This window comes from Chlorocebus sabaeus, chromosome 21 (genome assembly GCF_047675955.1).
Source record: "Chlorocebus sabaeus isolate Y175 chromosome 21, mChlSab1.0.hap1, whole genome shotgun sequence".
In the NCBI taxonomy this organism is placed as follows: Eukaryota; Metazoa; Chordata; class Mammalia; order Primates; family Cercopithecidae; genus Chlorocebus; species Chlorocebus sabaeus.
Window position 1 is genome coordinate 34,734,279 of NC_132924.1, and position 24,766 is coordinate 34,759,044.

The 24,766-nt window shown below is 45.6% G+C and overlaps 2 protein-coding genes, 1 long non-coding RNA gene and 1 pseudogene across 4 annotated transcripts; 2 read left to right on the forward strand and 2 right to left on the reverse strand.

Annotated features, from left to right (window-relative positions):
* The first annotated feature begins 801 nt into the window (after window positions 1-801).
* HOXA2 (homeobox A2) lies at window positions 802-8,508 on the forward strand. Its single transcript, XM_007981805.3, has 2 exons — window positions 802-4,299; window positions 4,944-8,508. The coding sequence occupies exons 1-2, from the start codon at window positions 3,918-3,920 to the stop codon at window positions 5,681-5,683; spliced, it is 1,122 nt and encodes a 373-aa protein (XP_007979996.1). The 5' UTR covers window positions 802-3,917; the 3' UTR covers window positions 5,684-8,508.
* LOC140709653 (uncharacterized) lies at window positions 6,519-10,164 on the reverse strand. Its single transcript, XR_012090322.1, has 2 exons — window positions 9,869-10,164; window positions 6,519-6,656 (listed from the first exon to the last, which is right to left on the reverse strand). It is a non-coding gene; the product is annotated as an uncharacterized lncRNA (long non-coding RNA).
* Window positions 10,165-10,236: 72 nt separating this feature from the next.
* Window positions 10,237-12,946, forward strand: HOXA1 (homeobox A1). 2 transcript variants are annotated; one of them, XM_007981804.3, is made up of 3 exons: window positions 10,237-10,701; window positions 10,905-10,999; window positions 11,467-12,946. In XM_007981804.3, the coding sequence occupies exons 1-2, from the start codon at window positions 10,348-10,350 to the stop codon at window positions 10,962-10,964; spliced, it is 414 nt and encodes a 137-aa protein (XP_007979995.1). In that variant the 5' UTR covers window positions 10,237-10,347; the 3' UTR covers window positions 10,965-10,999; window positions 11,467-12,946. The 2 variants fall into 2 exon arrangements, with proteins under 2 accessions (XP_007979995.1, XP_007979993.1); XM_007981802.3 differs by having other exon boundaries at window positions 10,237-10,999.
* Window positions 12,947-23,069: 10,123 nt separating this feature from the next.
* Window positions 23,070-23,755, reverse strand: LOC103226318 (mitotic spindle assembly checkpoint protein MAD2A pseudogene; annotated as a pseudogene).
* Between the last annotated feature and the right edge of the window lie 1,011 nt (window positions 23,756-24,766).

The window sequence follows — 24,766 nt, forward strand, 5'->3', positions numbered from 1 at the left end:
GACTGCCTGAATCCCAGCATCAGCTTCCTACTGAATGTAGTATTTGGCACTCTCTGAATTTATTTCCTCTCCTTCCCTCCCAGCTTTCTTTTTATGGCCCCAGGGGGAGGGGGAGAGAGCAAGGAGATCGGTATCTTTGTAATAAAAATGCAATTTTATAAGTACTTTTTTGATTTGATGTTACAGGAGCTAAATATTACATTCCCACTCCTGGATTTAAGATAGGGCTGCTTACTGACTGGCTGGTAGAGGCAAAAGAAGGCACAGTAAAGGGAAATATTTTCATCTTCAGATTTAAGGATTCCTCGAGAAAGGAACCAAATTCAGAAAATGCAAACCTCAGACCTGCATCCCATCATCACGCGCTTCAGAGCTGGAAGTGAGGAACCGCTTTCGTCTGGGGATCAAGAGCATCGGATGTGAGAAATAAATCCCTATTCTCCCTGGATTGTATCTTTCAGAGGCAGAAGAGGAAAATGTCGCCATTTTGTTTGCAATCCAAAATATCCATCATCATGGCCATTATCTTCCCCCAGTGAAGCTCCCTCGGATTATTCTTAGAAGCAGGCGCTGGAGCCATTTCTGGGTACTGCTGGGTACCAACGAGCTGCTTTTAGAGAAACTCCTCAGTTTAAGGAAAAGACTTGGAGGATGCCAAGCCAGGCTGCTGCGGAGAGCTCAGTGTTTCTCTCACACCCAGAGGTGCTTTCCCCATATCTGTCCTAAGGCTGTTGAAATATATATATATGTGTGTGTGTGTGTGTGTGTATATATATATAACATATATACATATATACAATATTATATATATCCTTTTTAAAGAGTTTGGGCTATGGGAGAAATAGATTTGCTCTCCGCACCTCAACCTCTGTGCCAAAATATGGCGCACCTCAGAAATGCAGAGGCTGCAAAACCAGGCTTTGTGAGGACTAGAGCTTCCACCTTTTGGTCACGCTGAGCAGATACAGGAGTCTTCTTTTAAGTAATCGGTTTAGAGACACGTGTAAAATTACCTGGAAAAATAAGGAACAGCTAGTAAAATTACCTAGAAAAATAAAGATCTTCATCTAAGGATGAAGATCTTTCAGGGATATCACTATTTGAACCCACTTCTGAAATCTACTCTTTAGCTGAGGGAGGGATGGTTTGGAGGCTTCCTCCTTCCCCCAGGGCTAAGATTTTAAAATGAGATTCTAATGTGATTTCCCATATCTTACCAGTCAAGACATTCATTTTGGCTTTCAAAGAAAAAAGTATTGACTTCACCCCCCAGTTTCCTAGATATTAAAAAGAAATCCTTATTAAAATATCTCATGAGTTAAAGTAATAGACTTGGGGAAGATTTCAGTGTTGAGTGGTCAAAGAAAAGGGTTTTCTTCCAGATGGTATTTGAATTAAGGCGGCTGAGGCGGCAGAAAGCTCTCACCCACGCAGCCCCTGACAAAGCCTCAGAGATATGGGGGCAGCGCTGCTCCCTCTCTGCACCCCCCTTCCCTTAAGCCTATAATATTTTCTGGTAAAAACAAATGCCAAAAGCCGCCATCCCAGAGTCCGCAAAGCACCCTTCCTAAAAGGAGCCCTAATCCTTTTCACTGCCAAAATATATATTTTTAAAGACTAGTTTTCCTTATTTACTTGCATTTCCTGCTCTCCTCTTTGCTCGGTCACATTTTATCTTGGAAGGAGCTGGAAGCTGAAATGTGTTCTTAAGGGCTAGAAGCTGTCAAGGCTTTTGGTGAGCAAGATTGATCGCGCCCAGACTTCCTTCGGAGCTTTGTTTGGAATAAAAGCAAGAAAACTAAAAAACCTCACATTTTCCGAAATAGCATCTCCATCTGCAAGGCAATGCTCTGGGCTGGTCAATGATATAGGCCACTTATATCTGATTTCCACCCCAAACCCTCTTTGATGCCGGCCTCAGAGATGGGGTCCTGCCTTTGCTCCTTGGTTGGCCTTTCTTGTTTTCTACGTAGATTTTTCTCCCCCTCCAACCTCTCTCTCCCTGGCCATCAGAATGATTTATTTTCCTGCCACTGATGCCTGCCGGCCTGGGGGACTCTGATCACTTCGTCTATTTCAAAGGAAGCAAAAGCGAATCACCATCCTCAGGGTTTGGGCGCGGGGGAAAGAGGTACCTCCAGATCTACCTCTCAGCCTCCTTACCTCTTTCTGGCTTGGTGGATTTTTAAAAAATTATTTTTTGGTACCTAAAGGTGTTATCTTTTGAACCCTCTAGCACCGTCCAAGATGCGCTCAGTCTCAAGTCTCCGAATTGGAAAAAAGAGAATGAAGGAGAACGAGAATCTTTATAATTCCTCCTTGGGTCACCTCCTCTCCCCCGCAGTGCTGTTTCCCACAACAGAACCCGGAAGCAAACATCCCCGGTGCCCAAGGATCAGGAAGGTGTGGGAGGCAGTTCAGGCTGCCAGGGAGCACTCGCTGTATCTAAACCAACCAGCCCCCAACCAGAGCGTCAAGGACAAGAAGAAGGGTAGAAAAAAAGAGAGAGGGAGGGAGAGAGAGGAACAAACATCTTCTCTTTCCTTGCTGGTAACTTCCAACAGACTTTCTGGAAATCGGAAATACTCACCGCACCCGAGCCCTACGGGTATGAAACCCAGAATGCCAGGAGCCGCACGCGCCTGCTCGGGGCGGCATTTCTTTGGCTGGCCGCCGCCCTGGCTACGGGGATTTGGACACATGGACCTGGGGTTGTTGTCTCGCTTGGCACATGCATCTTTCTCCAGCCACTCCTGAGAAGTTGATGGCGCAGGAAGGTCGGGAAGCTTTGAGAGCCGCCTCCCGTTTTCCGCTTCCCGCCGGAGCCAGATGCAAAGCTGCCGTGGAATAGCCTGCTAACAATGGGCCGGGGGCACAGACTCTGGGCTGGACACTGGGAGGGGGGCGAGAGGCTGCGGGAAGAAGGGGAGGCGGACATAAGAGAGAGGGAGGGAGAAAGGGGGAGAAGAGGAAAAAGAGGGAAAGAGACAAGCAGGAAGCAAAACAGACCGAGAGAGATCAGTTTTGAGATCCAGGAACTGGTTTCAGGAAAAGTGAAAGAAAAGGAGGACCCCCTCCCAACCAAAATCTTTCTTTTCTTCTCTCTTTTCTGTCTTCTCTTTTTCCATCTCTCCATCTCTCTCTTCTTCCCTCTCTCTTTATTCTCCCTCTCGCATCTCCTCTCTCCCTCTGCTCCTTTCTCCTGCTTTAACAGAACTTATGTGGCTGGGATGCAGGGCCCTCGGGTGTCAAAACTTTGAAGATTAATGGATTACTTTGTTAATGACTGCAGGCGTCAGACTGAGGTGCTTAAATGATTTGTGAGGTGCGAGGCGTCTTCCCGACAGTCCCAAACAATGCGCGGAGTGTGCGGGGGAGGCAGAGGGCAGTCGCCGGCGGGACCGACAGCAGGGCTTACACTCTCGCACATTCACACACACATATACTCCCAGGCGCACACACCAGATCCTTGCAGATCAGGAGGCGCTCAGGCACCCTCGCCCCCACGTACTCCGGGACATCCCCACCCACACCAACATATATGTATTTTTGCCCTGAAAAAAGTGTAAATAAAGCCTCGCTGGCCCCCAATGAGGCGTTCCTTCCCGACTTTTTTGGATCAATCAAACAGACAGTGGCTTCTTTTGATTAAAGCCCAAATTGTCATTGGGCAGAAGCAATCATGTGACAGCCAATTCGGTCCAATTTCAACCTTGTCTCCATGAATTCAATAGTTTAATAGTAGCGCGGTCCCCATACGGCTGTAATCAGTGAATTAGAAAAAAAACACCCTAGCAGCGATATTCTATGATAGATTTTTTTTTTCCTCTGCGCTCGCCTTTTTCCTGGGCCTTGCCCCCCCAAAGCCCCTCCAAAAGAGGGAACTTTTTCTCTGAGGGGGCTCCAAGGAGAAGGCCATGAATTACGAATTTGAGCGAGAGATTGGTTTTATCAATAGCCAGCCGTCGCTCGCTGAGTGCCTGACATCTTTTCCCCCTGTCGCTGATACATTTCAAAGTTCATCAATCAAGACCTCGACGCTTTCACACTCGACACTGATTCCTCCTCCTTTTGAGCAGACCATTCCCAGCCTGAACCCCGGCAATCACCCTCGCCACGGCGCTGGCGGCCGCCCCAAGCCGAGCCCCGCGGGCAGCCGCGGCAGCCCGGTGCCCGCCGGCGCCCTGCAGCCGCCTGAGTACCCCTGGATGAAGGAGAAGAAGGCGGCCAAGAAAACCGCACTTCCGCCGGCCGCCGCCGCCGCCGCAGCCACCGGCCCTGCTTGCCTCAGCCACAAAGGTCAGTCCAAAGACTTGGCCCCAGGTCTCCGGGACCCTCTTCCTTCTCCGGGCTGCCCCGAGAGTGGCTGTTGGGGGAGGGGAGAGTGGGCTGGGAGAGAAGGAGGAGAGGGAGAGATGCTTGGTTGCCTTGTCCTTGCCCCTGTGGGCTCAGGAGTGGGTTTGATGGGGAGGAAAGGGGATCCTGTGCTCTACAATGAGACATATATATTTTTAGGAAGTGGGGGGAAACTTTCCCGAACTTGTGTAATGTGGGATGATTTATTTGAGTTGAAACTGACCTCCTCCTGTCTAGTTGTCCTAGAGTTTGGCTTTTTGACAGTAATGAAGAGTGATAGATCGCTCTTGCTCAGCTAAGCAGCTGATGCATTAATTATAAATTGTGTTGTGACTAATATAAAGTTTGCTCCTGGATGAAGAGGTTGAGGGGAGTCATAGGCATGAATTCAATAGAGGAGGAGGAGACCGGGTCTACCCAGGCTGGGCTCCCAGGAAAGGCAGCACAATAGCTCTACTGCATCCAGGGGCGGCCATTTTGTTGCAGTTGATCTTTTCTGCTATATTTATTCTCCAGTGGAATAACCCCGCTCGGACCCCTCCACCTCCAACTGTGCGTGTGTCTCTTGTTGGTTTCCCTTTCCGCAGAATCCCTGGAAATCGCCGATGGCAGCGGCGGGGGATCGCGGCGCCTGAGAACTGCTTACACCAACACACAGCTTCTAGAGCTGGAAAAAGAATTTCATTTCAACAAGTACCTTTGCAGACCCCGAAGGGTGGAGATTGCAGCGCTACTGGATTTGACTGAGAGACAAGTGAAAGTGTGGTTTCAGAACCGGAGGATGAAGCACAAGAGGCAGACCCAGTGCAAGGAAAACCAAAACAGCGAAGGGAAATGTAAAAGCCTTGAGGACTCCGAGAAAGTAGAGGAGGACGAGGAAGAGAAGACGCTCTTTGAGCAAGCCCTTAGCGTCTCTGGGGCCCTTCTGGAGAGGGAAGGCTACACTTTTCAGCAAAATGCCCTCTCTCAGCAGCAGGCTCCCAATGGACACAATGGCGACTCCCAAAGTTTCCCAGTCTCGCCTTTAACCAGCAATGAGAAAAATCTGAAACATTTTCAGCACCAGTCACCCACTGTTCCTAACTGCTTGTCAACAATGGGCCAGAACTGTGGAGCTGGCCTAAACAATGACAGTCCTGAGGCCCTCGAGGTCCCCTCTTTGCAGGACTTTAACGTTTTCTCCACAGATTCCTGCCTGCAGCTTTCAGACACAGTTTCACCCAGTTTGCCAGGTTCCCTCGACAGTCCCGTAGATATTTCAGCTGACAGCTTTGACTTTTTTACAGACACACTCACCACAATCGACTTGCAGCATCTGAATTACTAAAAACATTAAAGCAAAACAAAGCATCACAAAACAAAAACCCCTTTGACCAGGTGGTTTTGCTTTCTTTTATTCTGGAGTTTATTTTTATTTTCTTCTTGACCTACCCTTCCCTCCTTTAAATGTTGAGGATTTTCTGTTTAGTGATTCCCTGACCCAGTTCCAAACACAGCCATCTTTTACAGATTATTTTGGAGTTTTAGTTGTTTTAAACCTAACTCAACCACCCTTTATGTGATTTCCTGAGAGCAATATGAGACCTGCAAGAAAGTGATCATTTAATTGTATCTTCACTTTCTTTTTATTTTTGTATTACATTAGGATGCATTGTCATGCATATTTTTTGTAGAATAAATTCTCCTTTCCTATAAATAGCTTTCTTATTTTTCTCCCCTTTTTCAAGGCTCATAACAGTTTCTTTTTCTTCTTTTAGTCTAACTTGGTAAATAAAATTCTAGTCACAATTTATCCTCTTTTTCAATTTTAATACATTTATTAAGGCGGCATGTTCAAAGTCTTCAATGGACAGCAACAAAACAGAAAGCCAAAAAATGACTAGGGCTTCTAATAAGTGTTTTTGTTGTTGTTGTTTGTTTGTTTGTTTTTGCTTTTTTGCTTCTTCTCCTCCTTCTTTTTAAAGGGAATAGATTTGATTTTCGGTGCACAGGTTCAAGCCATAGATTTAAATTGGTAATAGAGACAGAATTGGGCAGTCTAAGATTTGGGCCAAGCCCAAGCTCTTGAAAGTGGAGAAATAAAGTGCCTACAGAAACCTCCAACTCCAGGAATGAGTAACATGGAGTTTCTTTAATAAGCTACCAGTCTCCAGGTCAATAACTAAGTTATCAACAATTCATTTATTTATACACTTTTGTTTCAAACATCCACATTTCAACCCTCTCCCCCATAAATCTCTCCACATTTTCAGTGTGGTTGATTAATCTCCCAGCTCTTGATGGGTTCAGGCAAAACAGACCTAAAAGACAGAGAAAAACAAAAATAAAACAAAACAGTGATTACTATCTGGAAAATGCACCCCAGAAAATGTTCTTTCCAATCCTCTGGTTCAGTCACTCTAGGATTCTTTTTTTTTTGTTTTTCAGGGTCAGAAAAATCAATATTTCATTCTTAAATCTGTTTACATTGCTAATAATGGATCATTAATGCTTCGAAGTCAGGTTAGCAAGTTGAGATTTAAAATGGTGTGTTTCTACACCCTAGGTTATAAATTAACCCAGGTTCTAGAGAGAGAGAAAAGCACTTTAAATGAAATATCAATAAAATGTGATCTAGGGTGTGTCACTGGGTTGTTGCTTTTTTCCCCCTCCCTTGTTAGGTCTCTCCACGTTTATTTTTCCCTTTCTGAGCTCTCTTCTGATGCCTACTTACTTACCGTGAGAAAACGCAGCATGTAAGCAACATGTGTGTGGGACGGGTTGATTTAAGAACCTGGCTCTTAACAGCAAAGGCTTGGAAGTTCCAATGACAACGCGATGTTTCTTCATAGGTTTGCTCCCTACCTTCCCTTGCCCCTTCCTCTGCTAAATCCCAGCTGCCGCGGCGGAGTGTGGGGACTATGGCTGGTTTCCGGCCCCAAGCTCATTGCAGAGCAGGGCATTCCGGTCGCGGCCAGGGCTGCGCAGCTCCTGGATGCGATTCGTCCTACGCTCATAAATCAAACGCTTTCTATGAATGAAAATGTCATCAAAGAGATCAATTGCAGGAACACATGCACAAATAAAAATCCTCTTACGTATTTGCCGGGGATCCCCGTCTGAAAGCATTAAGTTAGAAGGCGTTTAGTCATAATTCATTTTTATTGCTCTTTTAAAACAACAGCTTGGCTGAGCCGCGTATGCCATGAACAGTTCAGGGCCTCGGCGGCGTTTTGTCTCCTCCTCATTCCTTTCCTTTCTAGTATATGAGCCCTGAAAGAGGCGTTTCGAGCCAAGAGAACCGCTTGTAGGCGATCATTTTAAGCGTAACCAAGCTCGCCTTTCACCCAGTCTCCCAAGGCGTTGAAAGAGTCTTGGGGCGCTGACCTACTTGCCTAGAGGGCCAAGGATCTCCTACTCGGTGGAACAGCCCCCAGAATTTCTTGGGGGAGGGGTGTGGGGAAAGAACCGAGCTACAGAAGCCTAAGGGCTCGAGGCCAGGGGAGGCTGCCTTTGTGTGCGGTTCCCGGAGAGCGGCGCTCTGGGCTGCCAGCCGAGGCATAGCCAGCCCGGCTGCGAGCGCCCGGCCTGCGGGGAGCCGGGAACAGTAAACGGAGGAGGGCGGCCGCGGGCCTGTGTGTCTGCGGGCCTGTGTGCGAGAGCAAGCTCGTGATCCCAAGAAAAACACTCCACCCAGGATACCCCCGAAAAGAGGCCAGGAGAGAAGAGAGGCTGAGGGAGAGCAGCGCCGAAGCAGCGAACTAGCAGAGGGAGAGTGGCTCCTGCCAGGGTCGGCTTTGTGGCAGGCGCCCTGCTCCCTGCCGCTGGAAGCTGGCGCTCCCAAGGAAGCCACCTCCAGGAGGACAGCCTTGCCTTTCCCCTTCTCCAGAAGGAGGATTCCCAGGAGCCGAAACTGGGGCAGGGGTGGCTGCCCAACCCCAGGAAGCGGCTCTTTCCTGCCCCTGCTCCCTCTTAACCATGCTTGGAATGGATCAAAGTCACAGAGAAATACCAACCTGAAAGGAAATGTTTGGGGAGAATGTTTCATTGTTACTGAGGGAGTCCAGAGTCAGCATGGGTTTTCCCTCTTGAGGGGACAGGTTTAGGGGAGCTTCGGTAGGTGGAGAACAGAATACAGAAGACTGAAAGGGTGACTAACATATTTGAAATGTGCCTGCCTTGGAAAAAAAAAAAACCTTCCTTGTTCTAACAGGGGAGGAAAGGCTGAAGGGGAGTGGAAACCCCAAACCCACATACATTCCTCACTATAAATTTCATCTGATTCCAACATTGTACACATGGTTGGAGTAAAATTTATACAGCATTGGCTGCAAAGCTTCCTGGACGAGCTCTCGATTTCTCCTACCCAAGACTGCATCAATTATTGGTCTCCGTTTGGCTTTTTCCTCTCTACAAGCCCAGGGTTGACGTGAAACCTAATAGTAAGCAACAATTAACGATCTCAGCAACGTCAGGGTAGAAGGAGGGTAATGGGGAACAGGACCCTTGGCCTGGGATGACGCTCAGATTTTCACGTGTCTCTCTAAGGAAAGACTTGAAGGTTCTCATAAGCAACTACCCAGCCAGTTGGAAAGGGGAGGAGGTGTCGTTGGGGTATAGTGTTCTGTCCACCATCAGCCATCTGTCCACCGCTCCTCCCACCTGCCAGTCCCCACACCCACTCTAGACGCGCAGCAGAATGAGGAAGGTTACAAAAGGAAGCTCTCTCTCTCTTCTAACATTCCCCTCCAGAAAAAGAGGAACGCAACGAAGGGAGTTCAGCTACTTTGTTGGAGCTGTGGACCGGCCCTGCGAGGCCCACGCGGGAGCGGAGGCTCCTGGGTCTCGGGCGCCGGCAGATGGCCTGCAGCGCACCGCCCGGCCCCCACGCTGGCCACGTCCGCCAGCGTCATCTCTCTCCCCCGCCTCCTACCCCTAAAAATCCGGCGGTCGAGTAGCTCCGCATCCCGGAGGGCTCCCGGTGCAAAACTGAGTGGGAAAGAAACGGCGGAGAGCGAGGAGAGAGGGAGGGTGGGGAAGAAGAGCCCGGCCGCCCCCGGCCTTTTCCGGCGATCCCTGTTTCCAGGGCTCTTCCGCACCCCCCCTTCCCCGGTCGAATTACAGAAACTCCTCATTGCCATGCTAATGAAGAGCGGGGGCTGTGGGGAGAGGGTTTCGGAGACTCTTCTGGAACAAGGGAAGTTTCTTTTCTTGCCCTCGTCTCCTTCACCCCCATCCGAGTTCCTCCCAGCCAGCCCTCTGCGCTCTTCCCTCTCCATTCCGCGCTTGGAGAGCCGGTGGCGCAGCCTCGCCCTCTGTCACGGTTCTGTGCGCTCCTCACAGCCCCATGGTCTCCCAGCCCAGCCTCAGAGCAGAGAAGGCGGCCTGGGAACCCGGGGCTCGGTGTCAGCCGGATTCCCCGCCTTCCGGTTGGGCGCGCTCCGGGCTGGGCCCGCGAACCTGCGGCCACCCGGCGAACTCAGGCCCACTAACTCACGCCCCGAGAGAGCCGGGAGCCCTCTTCCCTTCTCACCTCTCGCCAGTTCATCTTTCAGTGCACAGTGGGGAGGGGGCGGGAGCCGGGGACGCCTCTCAGCCCCCACCTCCCGGAGGCCTGGCGGGGCGGGCAGCGGAGTCCAGCGCGCGCAGAAGGCAGCCTTTGCTCTTCTTCGCTCCAGCACTCCAAATCGGCCGTTGCAGTCGCCGCAGCAGCTGCCGCCGCCTTGGCTGCCTGGGGGGGCGACTGCGCGTCACCTAGACGGCGGAGCGCCGGGGATTTAAATGCCACTGAAACGGTGATCCATCACCGCGGAAGCCGGCAAACTTTTGCAGGAGGCTCAGCCATTGGCTGACACCATCACGTGCCCCTCCCCTAGCGTCCTCCGCCCTCCCGCCCCCCCCGCCCTTGCGCACTGTACATTCATATCATTTTTCTTCTCAGGCCCCATGGAGGAAGTGAGAAAGTTGGCACGGTCACCCAGGGCTTCGCAGGACCAGGTCACTCAGTGACAGATGGACAATGCAAGAATGAACTCCTTCCTGGAATACCCCATCCTTAGCAGTGGCGACTCGGGGACCTGCTCAGCCCGAGCCTACCCCTCGGACCATGGGATTACAACTTTCCAGTCGTGCGCGGTCAGTACCAACAGCTGCGGCGGCGACGACCGCTTCCTAGTGGGCAGGGGGGTGCAGATCGGTTCGCCTCACCAACACCACCACCACCACCATCACCACCCCCAGCCGGCTACCTACCAGACTTCCGGGAACCTGGGGGTGTCCTACTCCCACTCGAGTTGTGGTCCAAGCTATGGCTCACAGAACTTCAGTGCGCCTTACAGCCCCTACGCGTTAAATCAGGAAGCAGACGTAAGTGGTGGGTACCCCCAGTGCGCTCCCGCTGTTTACTCTGGAAATCTCTCATCTCCCATGGTCCAGCATCACCACCACCACCAGGGTTATGCCGGGGGCGCGGTGGGCTCGCCTCAGTACATTCACCACTCATATGGACAAGAGCACCAGAGCCTGGCCCTGGCTACGTATAATAACTCCTTGTCCCCTCTCCACGCCAGCCACCAAGAAGCCTGTCGCTCCCCTGCATCGGAGACATCTTCTCCAGCGCAGACTTTTGACTGGATGAAAGTCAAAAGAAACCCTCCCAAAACAGGTCAGTCCTGCTGGTTGGTGGATGCTCCTTGATTAATCTGGAAGGAGCTCGTATGCTTAATTTCCAAGGAAAATTAATAATAATAATTATTATTATTTTTAAAGGCTTTAAGACTAGTGTTGTAGTGCATGGAGAGGGTGCCCAGAGGTGTTGGGGCAAAGAAGCCTCAGGGATTGGCGTGCTTTCAAGGATTTTATACATTTGGGAAGTAGGAAGTGTGTGGGGGTGGTTATTGTGACGGTAGTGTTCTGTCAATATCTTAAGGCTCCATTAATCCCCGATCTGACCACGCTAATGGTTGACTTCAGGTTAACACTTTACACCTCATCACTCACCCTCCACAGCCCGATTTGTGTTGAGTTCTTGATCTTTTCTTTACCTGAGTGTTGCCATGAAGCGTGTAGGTAATCTCAAGTCGGTTTAAAAATTTTTACCTTTCCATCTCATGGCTTCCCACTTTGCCCCAGGGAAAGTTGGAGAGTATGGCTACCTGGGTCAACCCAACGCGGTGCGCACCAACTTCACTACCAAGCAGCTCACGGAGCTGGAGAAGGAGTTCCACTTCAACAAGTACCTGACGCGCGCCCGCAGGGTGGAGATCGCTGCATCCCTGCAGCTTAACGAGACCCAAGTGAAGATCTGGTTCCAGAACCGCCGAATGAAGCAAAAGAAACGTGAGAAGGAGGGTCTCTTGCCCATCTCTCCAGCCACCCCGCCAGGAAACGACGAGAAGGCCGAGGAATCCTCAGAGAAGTCCAGCTCTTCGCCCTGCGTTCCTTCCCCGGGGTCTTCTACCTCAGACACTCTGACTACCTCCCACTAAGGCGGCTCCAGTCCCAGACCACAGCCCAGGCATCTCCTTGGGCTGGGACGTCTTACCCAAAGCACATGCTTAGCTTATCTTTCTTTCCATTTACAGTCTCTTCCTTTCTGATCCTATCTGGGGAGCTCCTGGCCAGGATAATATGTTTGCAGATAATTCTGGACCAGAGACTTGGTGCCGGGTTAACACCTTAATCCAGATTGGGTGCCAGCATACATTTTCTGGTGGGCCTTAACATCCCTCTTGATTTTAGGAGAATTCACAGAACCTACTGTTCCTTTCAGATGACTTTTTGGAAAATAGTTCCCTTTGCCAACAGAAACATGCCAGAAGGAATCTTTTCATCTTTTATCTAACTATATGTACAGTTCTCTCCTCCCTTGTCCTTGAAAGTAGGATATAGTGAAAGGAGAGTCCAGGAGCTCAAGAAGAAGAGATACACTGTGTGTTTACACAATTAATTCATCTCTTAAGTCATTTTCATGTGTGTGAGTTTGCTGGTTGTGAATACTTTGTCCTAAGAGATTTATCTTTATACAGATTTTCTAGAAATGTTTAGGTTACTAAAACAGGGTGGGCAAACTCTCAAAACTGGTACAATTTTATAAGTGAAAGAACAAATTCCCTCATTTAAATCCAATCAGATGCCTCAGAGGGTAGCCTCAATTTGTTCTTACAGTTAAGAAGCCCTGCAGAGCACAAAGTTCAGAAATCCAGCTTCCTGTGCTAAGTCTTTCCCAATCCCCACTCCTTTCTTCTTGGGCCACCCTCTGTTTAAAATTTGTGCTGGGTTATTCAGAACCTAAAAGTATTATTCAAACCAACTTCTTCCTTCCACAGTTATCTTAGTTGGATATAATGTATTTTCAGGTCAATTGTTAATGTGATGGATGGCACAATGAATGTATATTTTGTGTGATTCGTGAATAGTCTTTTGCATGTCGCACAATGTTTGATGTCCCCGAAGTACCACACTGAGTTCTATCAGTTATCCTTTGTGAGCCTATGATATTCCCCATTTCCTGTACAATCATGAACAGCTCTGAGATCCTGGAGAGATATGATCCAGAGCAGAGTTTACGGGTCTTAGGATGTCTGTAATAAATAAATATACTCAAGTTTCAGGTATGCTTAAGCATCCACGTATTTGGCTGGGCTACAATTTGTTAATTCTTACGAAGTTGGCATATTTCATGAGGGGAAAGGGAGAAGGGTGGTAAATATTTTCAAAGAGATGGGCCTTTTCTTGAATAAAAGTTAGTAACAGCTCCTTTATTATAATCAAAGCTCATAATGGAAAAAAAAGACTGATGAAGAAATTTATGAAGCAGATTTATTTTTGAAACAAACATGGATACTTCCTGGGTCAAGTGCTAACCTTTTCACCTCCAACTGGATGTTGACATATATATACACAAAACTCCCTTCAAAAGCCAAAACTGTCTTCAGTCAGTCTTTCCTCACATCAGTGAACCAAGAGCTAAGAGATTCACATTTAATTAGCTCCAGTATAAAGTTGTTGTGAGGATGGGGCCCTCATTCCACTCCTCTTCCTTCTTTTTGGATTGTCACGCAGAGTTCTGATATATTCCACCCTTCAAATGGAGTGTTTTTAGTAAACCCTTGCATCCCTTCCCCCATTCTTCCTGTCAACATCCATCCCTTCCTGTGGCTCTTCCCTCCTTCTTCCCCATCTCTGGGTTGCATATCTCATTCCCTTCAGACTTAGCTCTGATTTCATAGCCACCATGGCTGTAATGGATGCATAGTTCTAATTCCATGCCACATAACCCAGAAAAAAAAAGTCATTTTCTTCTCTGGGCTCAACAGGTACTTCCCAGGTGAACTTGTGGAAGCTACCCTGAAGCCTTTCAATATCCAAGTTGTTTCTGACCAAGGTACATATCTGCTCTCAAAAGAGGAAACCAGCAAATGATAGAGTTCAAAGTGGCTCTCCTCCCAGACCTCTTTATTGCTTTCCTTTACTTTCACACATTTTTGGAGGCATTTTATTTAGACCAACAGTAGAGCAGAAAATTTACGACACTGAAAACAAACACAGACATATGACTTCCTTCCTCCCCAAAGGGTGTTTTACAAAGGATGGGCTGGAGGAGAAAAACCCTACAAAAACTTGGAATTTGCAGGCCGTCTAGAGCCCTCCTGAGAATTCCTGCACTTCCCTGTCAAAGAAGAGAAGGCTGAACTTTGCGGTGCAGTTGCTGCGGCCATATCAAGGGCACCCGGTGCCCTCCCCTCAGCTGCTGGGTTCTGAGGTTGCCTGTAAAAGACTCAAGTGGATGGAGAAGAACTTCAAAGACGGTCAACCCTTTCTTTCATTTCCTGCCTGGCCTTATACTGTATCTTTTGTTTATTAGTGTAAGGTCACACAGCAAAACAGATGGCTGGCTTCCAAATACTTTAATGTGTTAAAGTGTCATTAGCATGCCATTGACTCTATTTCAATATCTAAAAGCAGGGCCTGATCCGCTGGAATCTGGGAGATTCCAGTCTTTAAGGTGCTGGTTTTAATGTAGCAGAGAGAGAGAGAACAATAAATTATGGCTAACCATCTCTAGCTTTCTCTAGGTCATGGAATAAATCAGTTAACAAGCAATGCATTTAGGAAACATTAATACACCTTTCAACAAGGAAAACATTTGTATCTTTTTAGCCCTCCCAATCGATTAAATCAAAGGCGCTTAACACATCCTATTTCAAGGTCTCTCTCTTTCTGCTTTGGTCTCTAAGGAGCACAGTTAGCTACTTGAAAAATGACAGCAATGGTAACTAAAACAACATAGAGTGGGAAAACTGAAAATAACATTTTATTGATACATTTAAAAAGGAAACAAGGGTCTCAATTAGATACCTGAGATAATTGAGATATAAAATTCTAGTTTTCTAATGTTTTTTTCCTTACTTCCTCTATGTTTATCCAAAGTACTCCCCAAATACAGTGTTCCCAAACTAGGCTGAGTTGAGGTCTTGCTTTGGCTCTGAAGTCTGCTCTGGGTTTCACCTTTTAAAGTTTACTTTTGGAGGTTATTCAAATGCGGTGGTGTTTTCCTCTGGGACAATCAGATTCAAACCGATCAATATTTACTCAGTCTGAAAGGGTTGTTGAAAAGGCTGCTAACAACAAACTGCTTAGCTGCTCACCCCTGTTTAATCTCAGGTTCACTGAAAGTTCAAGAAGAGATGAATGCAGTGATGGGTCACTTTAGAATGAGTCCCAGCAGTTTATCTGAGCTCTCAGCTAAAGGCAACAATTACAGTTTCATCCCTCTTTGGGAAAGGGGCAACTTTCCTATTATTCTTTTGCTAAACAATGTTTACCAGAAACTTAAAACACTTTCCTCTCCCCTCCTGGTTCTTTTCTTTTCTTCCTTTTTTTCTATTTTCTTTTTTTTTTTTTGGAAACTTCCAGCTGCCCTTCTCCTGCCTCCTCCTCTAGTTTTCTGCCAATCCATTAGGTTTGACTTTAAATAAATTACATCAAATATTTTAAAAATGTTAAATTAGTCTCACAGAAGATATCTGATTTATTTCAGATGCCACGAGCTATGAAATGAAGCTCTTTGGGCCATTAGAGTTTATCTTTGTGAAAGTACAGGGCAAGATTGAATTGAAATCCATTTGTGTTTGAGTAATATTGACAATCAGAGCCCCAATATCCATCTGAGATGGCTGTTGAGTGGGAAAGACGGGAGGGAGAATTGGCTTGCACAGAAGCAAATACCTCAGGTGGAAAGTCAACTTTTAAATTTTACGATTTCTTAATGCATGAAGTATTGAGGTATGAAAAAGAAAGACACAAGGAAGCCAGTGGGGAATGGTGAGTAGAAGATGCTAGACACTGAAGCTAATTGCTACAGCTCTTCAGAGGTCAAAGTTCATGTAATCACTGCATAAATGCATACTAAATAGGGATTTATTAAGCTTTCCTGATGGCTGAGCACGTCTGTAAAAAATGGTCACTGCTGTTTGTTTCCTCCTTAAGAATAATCATTCTTAAAGTAGAAGCTCTAGGCGTTTCAGGCTTTAATTTATTTTGAGAGGCAACTCCTCTGCTTAAAAATTTTGAAATTAGTGCATGAACAACATCTTTCTTTATATTGGATGGGGCTGTAAAAGAAACGCTACAGCTTTTTCAGTACATACAAGAACACACATTAGCATGCCACTATTGGATAAACTAGTCACTGGTCAATTTTGGTGATCCTCTGCCTTAGATAAGACCCTTTGTGCCTGCATTTCTGAGAACACACAAAAATTCTGTCTTAGGACTCCTTGTGCCTAAGTGATCAGAATTGAATGGGACCCACATCCCTAATCTCTCACCCTACAGATCAGAAAAAGGCACCCAAAGGTGGATTGGTTTGACTGAGAGCAGTTAGTATTCATACTCTCACTTCCTAAATAAAAAACAGGGCACCTTAGAACCTGAGTCCAGTGCACTTTTAAATTCTGAAATCCTCATTCGATTTTGTCCCTCTCTGACTTATTCCATGCAGTTTGTTTCAGGCTAGATATGATTTATTTTTTCCATTTCTGTTTTACTGGCCACCCCACTCAGTCAAGTCCTTGACTTTGAGGCCATTAGGAACACCGAATCTTTGAAACAACCTGAGTTGAATGCTTCTGCCATCTTGTTTGAATAATAAAATGTGCTACTTACCTTTAAAAACATACGTTTTAAAAAAGATACATTTTTAAAATATAAAAATAACAATCTTAGAGGGCAAGTAAAATTCAACACACATACATATATTTCTGTTTTGTTTTTAAACTTAGATGGGAAAGAATAAATGAAAGAGGAGTTGCCTACACACAAATTTGACATCTGTTAAATTGTCAAGAAGTATCATCTACAAAGGGCTTCAAGACACAAGGGACATTCCAGGAGGGGTTCTAACTCTGAACCTTTTAAAAATGTGTTTGCTTTTTCTGGCTAGTTTGTGGCGCAGCATACCTTCTAAATTGTTCTGACTCATATATCTTAATTTTTTCCAAGACTCACTCATGTACCTAATACACACACACACACACACACACACACACCCGCAAGCCCAAACTATTAACATAAAGTCTCTCTGCAATACAACTTTCCACATTCTCCTTCATCTCATCCCCGTGGGGTCCTACTGATCTCAGCAGAACCTGATGCCCAAAGGGACATCAATGGTTGTCAGTGTTTGAAGGAGCGAGCTGGAATCCTCAGCGTTTTAGTGCCTTATTTTTAATAATACCAGCTATCAAATACAGCTAGCTGACCTTCGATAGCAGAACTGCAAACAAAATATCAATTAAACAGGTATGTTCAATAGGCGCTGGCCTCCAAACATCTTTGCTTTTTTTTTTCCTTAGGCAACTCTAAACCCTCATCATGTCCTGCAAAACATGCTTAAATGACTGCATTTTGAGTTTACTGGAAATAAATGAAAAGACCAATGTCGCTTTTTGCAACATGTTCAAACACAACTAAAACACGTGTTTTCATTTTTTAATCAGCTCATTACATTTTACTCTTGTATTAAAAACGTGTTGGTAAAACGTCTAGTTACAAGGCTAATCTATAGAAATCAGTTTTGCATTTTCATTTAGGCTTGTGTGGTTAATTGGTTGGGAAAAAATACACAAATGATTGCAACAGAAAATAAAAGAAAAATTATTGAGCGACTTTTCTTTTCAAACTGGGACACTTCAGCCGCGTTGGACATTTTTACGATTTACGACCCACTTCGATTTAAGTCGCCACAGAACCATAACAAGGAGGCAGAAAGCCACGATTTAAAATGGTACCCCCAACCCCCGAAATATCAGCAACACAGTTCTGGCAAAGTATGCACGGGAATTTTCCCATTCTGAGGAACAAATGGGGTCTTTCCTTTAGGGTGCGCAGGGGTCAGCTGTCCAAGGCTTGGGAAGAGGTCGGCTCGGGCGATCGGGTTGCTCGGGCAGCGGCGGCCGCGGGAACTCCGGCTCTGCCGGGGCCGCGAGGAGCGGGCAGGGGGTACCAGCGCCTGCCCCCGGCCGGCTGGGCAAGGGCAACTGCGAAAGGAGATGCCGCAGGACCTTCGCGGCCCTGCGAGGTTGCAGGGAAGCCCAGACGCCGAGGTCAGGGCGGCTTTCCTTCCTTGGCTTCCCAGCCTTCACCCTCTGAGTTCTTGACCCAACGCCGCCGCTCCGTTCCTCCTGTTTCCTGGGCCCCGGGCAGAGCAAGAAGGGAGCAGCATCCGGGCCCTTCCCCGGCCTGCAGGCGTCGCGCCTCTCGATGGACCAGGGCCGGCCCGGGGCGCGAAAGGAGCAGCATCCGGGCTCTTCCCTGGTTTGCGCTGAGGGCCCAGCTTGGGGCCTGTGCGTTTCCCGGTCCGCGCCGTAGGCGGTTTCGGAGGGAAAGGAAAGTGACTCCGGGCACGTCCCCGAGGCTGCGAATAGCCCCGCTTTGTCTCTGGGGACAAGAAGGCCTCGTGTTTCTTTCTGTCAGCGTCGCCCGGCCTCGAGCGCTCCTGAGGCGCGGTCTGAGCTGCCTCGGGCCGCCACCTGACTCTCCCGGCGAGGGCCTCGGGACCCAACACTTCCTCAGAGGAGGAAACCCAGGTCAGAGGCCTCACCCATCGTCTGTCTCTCCAAGATTTGAAAGGGGAAAGGAGATTTGATTCCCTGTCCGCCCCTTGCCCCAGATATCTGCAGAATGTACTTAATTGAGTAACATATTCATTCTCCTCCTAGTTCAATTGAGTTTTTTTAAACAGTAGCGGTGCGAGTTTCTGAACATTGGATGTTCAGGGACGCATCCTTGCCTTGCTTCTCAGATCAGATGCCTTCTGCTCCTCCAGTTGCTGATTCAAATGCCCTAACGCCTTGCCTCGTCTCACTTCTTTCTAGAAAGTTTCCAAGTACTGCTTCCCACCCTTTCTGCTTTCCCCTCCTAACAATAGCACTGTTTTTTTTTTTTTTTTTTTTTTGAGATGGAGTCTAGCTCTGTTGCCCAGGCTGGAGTGCAGTGGTGCATTCTCGGCTCACTGCAACCTCTGTCTCCTGGGTTCTAGTGACTCTCCTGCCTCAGTCTTCCGAGTAGTTGGGATTACAGGCACGTGCCACCATGCCCGGCTAATTTTTGTACTTTTAGTAGAGACGGGGTTTCACCGTATTGGCTAGGCTGGTCTCAAACTCCTGACCTCAAGTGATCCGCCCGCCTTGGCCTCCCAAAGTGCTGGGGTCACTGCACCCAGTCTCCCCCTTTTTTTTTTTTTTTTTTTTTTTTTTGTTTAACTTGCATAAGTGAACAAGGACTTGGTGTAATTATCGACATTAGAAATTACTGACATTGGCCGGGAGCGGTGGTTCATACCTCTAATCCCAGCACTTTGGGAGGCCGAGATGGGCAGATCTCCTGAGGTCAGAAGTTCGAGACCAGCTTGGCCAACATGGTGAATCCTTCTCTGTACTAAAAATACAAAAATTAGCTGGACATGGTGGCAGGTGCCTGTAATCCCAGCTTCTCGGGAGGCTGAGGCAGGAGAATCGCTTGAACCTGGGAGGCAGAGGTTGCAGTGAGCCTAGACTGTGCCATTGCACTCCCGCCTGGGCAACAAGAGCAAAACTACGTCTCAAAAAAAAAAGAAAAAAAAAGAAAGAAAGAAAGAAAAAGAAATTACTGACATAAATTATATCTACAATCACAGAATCAAGTAAGACACTTTTAAAATAATCTAATCTGGCTTCTCCATCATACAGGTGAAGAAACTGAGGCCCAGAAGGGTGTTAGCAGCAATCATGGTAAGAAAAAAAATTAGTTATATCTTTAATATGTACTTTAAGTATGTATTTAATAAAACAGGCAAAAATTAATTCCAGACTAGATATATTAATAACATTAATTATTAATATATTAAGCATACTGATTATAGTTATCATTAAATATTGAAGAACTTAAAGCTATTAAAAATAAGCAGGTTTGAATAAACAGATATTTGGCCAGAGGGTTTTTTCCTTCCTGTTTACTTTCATGAACGCTATAGGAAGGGTAACAGCTTAGATCTCTCCTGCCCAATGGATAAAGAGAAACTGGTTGATCTATTTTATGCCTTCCATTTCACAAATTCCTTACATGATTTGCCAGATGAGACAGAGAAAAAAATCAAGAGAGTAAACTTTATAATTGCCCTGCCCAAGCTGTTCAGCTGGCATGTTAACTCCATAGTCAACTGTTTGATTCAAGAACCTTGGAAATTGAGGGCATTCTGGCTTCATGGATGAACCATAAAGACTTTACTTGCAGTTCATTATCTTACATAAAATATACTCTTTCCTCTTGGGGGCACAGTGGCTCATGCCTATAATCGCAGCACTTTGGGAGGCCAAGGCAGGAGGATCACTTGACTTCAGGAGTTCTAGACCAGTTTGGGCAACATGGAGAAACCCTGTCTCTACAAAAAGTATGAAAAATTAGCTGGATGTGGTGGTACATGCCTGTAGTCCCAGCTACCCAGGCTTAGGTGGGAGAATCACCTGAACCTGAGCCTAGTGATCAAGGCTGCAGTGAACTGTGATTGTGCCACTTCACTGTCCAGCCTAGGCAACAGAGACCCTGTCTCGAAAAAAAAAAAAAGAAAAAAAAGTACGCTTTCTATGAGATAAATCTAGACTTCAGAAAATTGTGACAACTTATATTTTTATGTTAACATTTATTGAAGACTGTTTCGGCACTAGATGCTGAGCTAAAGGTTTTTTATGTATGATCTTGTTTTTCCTCACAGCAACCTTATGATATGCTTTTTTTTATTCCCATTTACACATGGAGAAACTGAGACTTAGGGAAGTTCTGTAAGTGTCTCACCATTACACAGTGAGTGATTAGCAAAGTTGGAATTTGCAGCCCATGCATTTCATTCAGTTATTACATGTTGAAATCTCATATTTTAGGACTGCAAAAGTAGAAATGTAACTAAAACTAATCTTAAATTTAACTTCATATTTAAAATACGTTTATATGTTAGAAACCTGGTATTAGGCTATTAAAATCTATACAGATGGAGCATCCCTAATCCAAAAATCCAAACTCTGAAATACTCCCAAATCTTGAATTTTTGTGTCAACATGGCACCACAAGTGGAAAATTCCACATGTAAGTACTTAACGAAAACTTTGTTTCATGCAAAAGTTATTAAAAATATTGCATGCCGGGCGTAGTGGCTATAATCCCAGCACTTTGGGAGGCCGAGGTGGGTGGATCACCTGAGGTTAGGAGTTTGAGACCAGCCTGGCCAACATGGTGAAACCCTGTCTCTACTAAAAATACAAAAATTAGCCAGGCGTGGTAGCAGGCGCCTATAATCTCAGCTACTCAGGAGGCTAAGGCAGGAGAATCACTTGAACTCAGGAGGCAGAGGTTGCGGTAAGCCAAGATCGTGCCATTGCACTCTAGCCTGGGGGATCAGAGTGAGACTCCGTCTCAAAAAAAAAAAAAAAAAAAAAAAATTGCATAAAATTACCTTCAGGCTTATGTGTATAATAGGTATATGAAACGCAAATGAATTTCGTGTTCAGACTTGGGTTCCATCCCCAAGATATCTCGTTAGGCATATGCAAATATTCCAAAATCCAAAAAAATCCAAAATCTGAAACACTTTTTGTCCCAAGCATCTCAGACATGTAATACTCAACCTGTATATACAATATGATCTTAGTTTTGTACAATAAAACATAGATGACTATATACACACATAGAATAAAGTTCATTTTTATTTTTTTGAGATGGAGTTTCTCGTCACCCAGGCTGGAGTGCAATGGCATGATCTCGGCTTACTGCAACCTCTGCTGCCTGGGTTCAAGTGATTCTCCTGTCTCAGCCTCTTGAGTAGCTGGGATTACAGAAGTCCACCACCATGCCTGGCTAATATTTGTGTTTTTAGGAGAGATGGGGTTTCACCATGTTGGCCAGGCTGGTCTTGAACTCCTGACTTCAGGCAATCCACCCGCCTCGGCCTCCCAAAGTGCCGAGATTACCGGCGTGAGCCAACGTGCTGGCTTCTTTTTTCTTTTTTGATGGGGTTGGCTACCGTCTGAACCCTTTATGTTTAGAGAATTTTTCATTATAAGTCTGAGAAGGCCATATCCTCGCTTTCTCAGCAGGGTCATCTATTTCTAGCACAGCCATGATAAAGGTGCTAAAGATGACATCCAATAGTGACCAGGTCTAGTGGCTTGACAGTGCAGGTGGCAGCATAAGGTTTGGGGCAGAAGAAGTTGTCTGCTCACCAGACTGACTTTGTGGTGACAGTTAGCCCTGGATCTGACTGCCAAGCTTTTCATTTTTCAAGCTTGCTTTCCAGTCTTTCTAGCAATGTTCTGAGCTACCCATCTGTTCCTGTTCCAATTAAAATACCAATAGTCAGTTGCTGTTGCTTACAACTAAGAAATCTGATACGTGTACCATATAATATACCAAATAATTGAGCTTTGATATTTTTGGGGGCCTGTGGACTGTGGTCTGGAATTGTGGGAGGAAAATTGGACTATATGATTTAGTAAGTATCTATAGAAGGTGGACCAGAAGCCAGCTTCTTCATATTCCATTTTTTCTCTTTGCCTAACTTTGGTTTATTTTATTTTATTTTTTATTTTTTTTAAAACAAACAACTTTATTTCCTCACTTTTACTTAAAACTTGATTTTATAAAACACACACACAGAGAAAACATTTTTAAGAGTTCTGTATCACAGAACATTAAAGAGTACAAATATCCATTGCTTCATAGGTTGAAGTTACATAAATTAAAGTCAAATAATTGGAAACTGATTCATTAGGGAAAACCATACATGAAATGAAGGTCAAAAGGAGCTAATACAGCAATATTTCATTGTTTATAGATTATTAGTTACTTTCAGGACCTTAACAAAGATTCTGAATATTTAGACTTCTTTTGCTGTATTTTGTATCCCTACCTATACTGAGTCGAGCTACTTGACCAAAACATCTGATTTAGGAAAGCATTTAGCTTTATAGCACAAGTTTTTCCATCTACAGTTACTATCTTCAAAGGAATATACATCACAACATTGACAAAAAAAATTCCTGGTTCCTTTTGAACAATGTACAATGAATTCATGATGTTAACTCCATGATAAGTCAAATAGGTACCAAAAAATAAAAGGAACAATTACAGTTCAGTAAGTATCATTTTGGTTTTCTCCATGTAAAAATTAACCAATGAAATAAAACATATTAACTATAGATGACTTGATTTCAGGAAAACCAAATTTCAAAATTACAATTACATTATTTTCCTCATAGTCATCCTCAGTCATTGACAGGAATTTTGTAGGCCACCATGCTATTTACTTTGTGGATTGTAGTAGTAAATGAACGAAGGCGGACTTCCTCAGAATTGGTAATAAACTGTGGTACCAACTCTTCCCATTTTTCAGGTACAACCAAATCTTTGTCTGTATAAATCAGCAGAACAAATGAACAAGAAACTTCCAACAGTGGCAGAAATGTCACTGTAGCTGTGATCTGTCTGATCACTGAACGGATTTCATCCTGGATAGCTTTCTGAGATTTTTCTCTGGGTGCACTGTCATCTTTTGCAGTCTTGTCACACTCAATATCAAACTGCCGTCTTTCCAGGACCTCACCACTTTCAATATTTGAGATAACTACAACCAGTTTCTGAACTGAACACTTGTATAACCAATCTTTTAGTTGTTCCACCACATTATTTAGATATTTTATGAGCTCAAGATCAGAAGTTACAAGCAAGGTGAGTCCGTATTTCTGCACTCTAGTAAAAGTTTCAGATGGATATATGCCACGCTGATATAAAATGCTGTTGATGATGAATGAGAAGAACTCGGCCACAATTTCGGCCGAGTTCGGCCACAATGAAGGGTGATTCCCTGCTCCCGGAAGAGCTGCAGTGCCATGGCCAGGGACACTAACAAAGGCACGCACTTCCACTCCACGGACAGCAACCACAGCGGCTCCCACAGCCGCTTTGATTTATTTTAATGCACACTCTCTTGCCTTGTTAAACCTATACAAATATATAAAAAGGGTGAATGATGGCCCTTTTCTTTACCCACCAAGAAAACACAAATTTATCTAATTGAGTTGGAGAGCATAATTTATTTTCTATTTTATTTTACAGCCTTCCTATCATATCCGCTTGAGTATTTATTCTTCTGAGGCTCCTATGTGTATAGCAGTAGTTGACACTTGTTGATCCCTTACATTGTGCTGGGCGCTGTGCTAAGTACTTCACATGGATTGATTCATTTAAATCCTCTTCACAACCTGTGAGATGTAGGTGCCATTATAACCCACGTTTTACAGAAGAGGAAACCAAAGATGAGAGATGCCCAGCTGTGAAATGGCAAAGTCCACTTTTAAACTCAGCTGCCTGACTCCCAAGCACTCATTCTTAATGACGCTCTCTACTCTTTCCCTAACTTGTTTGACTGACTAGAAATTTCCTTTTTTTCCTTACCTTTCCTCTCCCTTCCCTTCCCTTCCCTTCCCTTCCCTTCCCTTCCCTTCCCTTCCCTTCCCTTCCCTTCCCTTCCCTTCCCTTCCCTTCTCTCCCCTCCCCTCCCCTCCTCTACCCTCTCCTTCCCTTCCCTCCCCTCGCCTTCCATTAGGTTCCCTCCTTCTTCTTCTTTCTCTCTTTTCTTTCTATTCCTTTCTTTTCTTTCTTTTTTTGAGCATGTCATGAAGGCATCTGTGGAGACCCTGATTGAGCATCTATAATTGTGTAAGGTGAGTGGTTGAGCTTGATTCAAGGAGCCAAGCTCTTTCTTGCCTTAGGTCTTTGCATGCTAGAATAGACCCTCTCTCCCCATTTCTTTCTATGACCTTGAGGCCTTAGCTAAATGATGCTTCCTCAGGGAGGCCTTAGTGGACTATTCCACTCAGAATGTATCGCTCTCTGTTATATT